We start from the raw sequence: 3,825 nt of genomic DNA on the forward strand, positions 1-3,825 counted from the left end.
ATTGCTATAGCCAGTATGTGATCTGTTCAGGTTTTGGATCAGGTGTATGGCATCTATTTCTCACTTCTGATTTGCTGTCCAGTCGTTAACTAGAGAATACAGTTATTTGTTTACCCAGCTGGTGTATTTCACTCTTGCAGAAATGCAAACACTCTTTTATTAAACTTGATGATTAATAAATATAAATTTTACTGTAGGTATGCTGATCTAGAGAAGATATAAGTCTTTCCAAGAATGCTACTAACTTTATTATTCTATTAAGAATAAGATAGGGGAATTTTCTGTAACTGTTTGGATTGTTCTTCAGTATTCTTTATGGCTGGTTATTCACTACAGGAGTAAACTGTAATGTAACTCTGATAATTTGACATACAAAAGGTTGCTGACATAAAAAAAGTATTTTGACAAAAATGTTTGTATAACCAAAAATAAATATACTCTGTATTTCAGTTGCTGTGAACAAAGAGGTATTTTGAAGATAGACATGGAGTGTAAATAAAAATACAGCACGAAGGGCCTGTTTAAAGATGATGTATTCTAGCACTTCCCAGTGTTGAGAATTGTTAGGATTGATAGCCTTGCTTAACACTAGAAGCTGAAGTAGTTGAAGCCTTAGGCCGCAAGAGCTGAACAAGAGTAAACTTTTTGATAAAACTAATGCTGCAAACACAGAACTAGCCGAAACCAGCAGATGCAAGCAGAATGAAGAAGCTAAGGACCAAGGAAACAATTCCAAGAGAATGAGGTAACTTCAGAAGAAGGCCAGCCCAGAGACCAAGAAAACCAGTAAGAAATCAAGAGACCACTGACCAGAATTAAGTGATTGGGCTTGGGGATCGGGTGCTGGGTGGTACGGGTATAATTGGGGGGTGCGAACTGGGGTAGGGGTCCCTCTTTGGAGACACCCAGCTCGAGCTGCTCTGCTTGTCAGATAAATAAACCACTTATTTACTCAGCGTATTGGATATTCGTCTTCTTCGAGCAGGAACCTAGGGCCGAGCCCTGTTGAGGCGGCATCCACCTAATTCCTCCCATGGTCTAGGTGGTGGCAGCATAATTCCTGCTACACCAGGATGATGTATTTGAACACTGTGCCATCTTACCAATGCTGGGTGATGTCATCTGGGTAGAGTGGATTTAAGAATACAAAGAAAACTGCTTTGAACTGAATAGGAAAGAACATTAAAGAACATGAAAGATGGAAGAACATGCTGTCATATGATTTTATATTCACACTATTTGCTTTATTAATTTTGGATGTTCATCCTCCTGTGGGATGAACTTTTTCTGTTTGCTATTCTTGCTGAGCCTAAATCCTACTACTTTGACCTCTGGTGAAAAGAACAGGTACACAAAATTTTCCACGGTAGTTGTTTTTGGTCATTTCAGAAACTTTGGTCTCAACACTGATGGAAAAATAATGGATGTGTTAGAATCAGATCTGGTGACATGTGTGTGCAGGTAGAAATGCTGTGTTCACATTATAGCCCCCTAATACTGCCTTATCATTCATATTGAGATTGGAAGAAGCAATCATAAGCAACATTTTCTTTTCTGTTGAGTGAAGAGTTTCATGAGCCTAGAAACAATTTCACATACTGAAACAGCCTTTTAAAAAAAAAAAAAAAATCCCCCGAAATTTCTGTGAAAGCTATGTTAATGAAGAGTGCAGCATGGAGCATACAAAGTGAGGAAAGGCAAAAAGAATGCTTATGGATTCCTGAACTGGGAGGCCAAAAGGCACCACTGAGTTCCTACTTTAACTCGGGCAACAGGGCTGCCCTGTGATAGCTCCAGTTTGAACTAAGGTCTTTTTTTAGGACAACATAACTGACTTTGACTTTCATGTGACTGGTTATTGAGAATAATAGCCACTGACAAATTGTTCCAGTGATGACCACCACTGTCAAAATCTGAACACTTTTAGTATATGATATTTTCTAGAGTGCCTTTCTAGCGACCCACACATCCCCTTACACAAAAATCTAGACACAGGAATATACTATGTTTTATACATCTTTTTAGGTACTGGACATAAAGAGAGGCCCAGAATATGCAAACTATGTTTCAGAATTTGCAGTAAGGCACTCGGAGAGCAGATCTCAAAACTCCATTTGAAGCTGCTGGAGAACTGAGTATGGAGGATGACTCTTAGCACTGGATATCTGAAATGCAATCTGAGAGATGCCCATCAGCCTTTAAGCTGAAATTAACTTTGATAAATTGGTGGCCGATTTAAGAGAGACCTGGTGCCTGCCTCTGTACCACCAAACAACATGCAGTCAGTACTAGAAAGGTTGACTTTTGTGATTCTGTGGTCCCTCTGTGGACTAAGCCAGTTCACAAATCCACAGAATATGCTTGGAATTCAGGGTTATTCAGAGCCAGTATGAGAGAAGGCGATAATGGCTTGGATCTGCATCTACAGAAGTGTCTAATTACCCAAGAACATGATGGAGTGATTCAGCCTGAGATTTGAGGCTGATTAGTAACTATATGATAAACTCTGATAGTTTAAGAAGTCAGCCCACAGTGTCTAGTTTCTTACTTTTTAATAGTTTCAATACAATTAATGACATATAAATACAGGAAAGGTCGGGTAGGTATGAAATAATATTCATCTTCACTTTGTGTTTCTAGTTACAAGGGGAATATTCTCTCCCTAAAGCAGTCCTAGGGAGAAGCTGTGCAAGTTACTGTAAAAATCACATGCGCAGCAGAACTATTAAGAAAATTGCTGAAGGTAAATAATTTTAGAAAGGACTTCTGTTTTGTATTAATCACTGGGCTATTGGTAACAGCTTATTAAGATAAATGTCACTTGCTACTATGTAACTTCTTTTACAGCACAGTGCGCTGTAAACCTCTCACTTTGCTACAAAAAAAAAAAAAGACTGAGCACCATCAAGTGGTAGATGTTGTTATAGTAACAGCTTAAAGATAAATGTCACTTGCTACTATGTAACTTCTTTTACAGCACAGTGCGCTGTAAACCTCTCACGCTACAAAAAAAAGAAAAGACTGAGCACCACCAATAACATGAACATACTTAGAATTAACTGATGTATTGCACAAGAAACATACAAACCACAATCTTAAAAGAAAAGCGTAATAGAACTATAAGAAAAGTGTCGCCTAGAAAGAAAATACAAAAAACTTTAGTTACAGCAAGTCATTTGTTGCCCAGATAAAGTATATGTTCCCCGACACAGAAAATTAAAGAACAATACATTATCGAAATTCATCTTAAATAGGACTTTAAAAGACAGTAAATTAAGAATTCACACTAAAGAATTAGTCTTTTCCAGATTTGACTGTACAGCCCTTTTATTGAAAAGGTGGGTGGCTCTTAAAAGAGCCTTTGGGTTAAAACTGACGATCTGAGACGCCCTACTTGGAGCTGGTGTACTTGGTGACGGCCTTGGTGCCCTCGGAGACGGCGTGCTTGGCCAGCTCGCCGGGCAGCAGGAGCCGCACGGCCGTCTGGATCTCCCGCGAGGTGATGGTGGAGCGCTTGTTGTAGTGCGCCAGGCGCGAGGCCTCGCCGGCGATGCGCTCGAAGATGTCGTTGACGAAGGAGTTCATGATGCCCATGGCCTTGGACGAGATGCCCGTGTCGGGGTGCACCTGCTTCAGCACCTTGTACACGTAGATCGAGTAGCTCTCCTTGCGGCTCTTCTTGCGCTTCTTGTCGCCCTTCTTCTGCGTCTTGGTCACGGCTTTCTTGGAGCCCTTCTTGGGCGCGGGGGCGGACTTGGCCGGCTCGGGCATCGCGGCCAACGCGCGTCTCTCGCTCGCCAACGGGACGCGCGAACCAAGCGCCGG

General features: G+C 41.1%; 1 protein-coding gene across 1 annotated transcript; it reads right to left on the minus strand.

The window, feature by feature from the left end:
- Positions 1 to 3,167: 3,167 nt before the first annotated feature.
- Positions 3,168 to 3,775, minus strand: LOC103907816 (histone H2B 1/2/3/4/6). The gene has a single exon (XM_009290058.2). The coding sequence runs from the start codon at positions 3,769 to 3,771 to the stop codon at positions 3,391 to 3,393; it is 381 nt and encodes a 126-aa protein (XP_009288333.1). The 5' UTR covers positions 3,772 to 3,775; the 3' UTR covers positions 3,168 to 3,390.
- Between the last annotated feature and the right edge of the window lie 50 nt (positions 3,776 to 3,825).

Source organism: Aptenodytes forsteri, unplaced genomic scaffold (assembly GCF_000699145.1).
Source record: "Aptenodytes forsteri isolate BGI_AS27 unplaced genomic scaffold, ASM69914v1 Scaffold284, whole genome shotgun sequence".
Classification (NCBI taxonomy): Eukaryota; Metazoa; Chordata; class Aves; order Sphenisciformes; family Spheniscidae; genus Aptenodytes; species Aptenodytes forsteri.

What these genes read in the sequence shown, in the direction of transcription:
- LOC103907816 (XM_009290058.2), bottom strand. Translation starts at nt 3,771, where the DNA reads ATGCCCGAGCCGGCCAAGTCCGCCCCCGCGCCCAAGAAGGGCTCCAAG.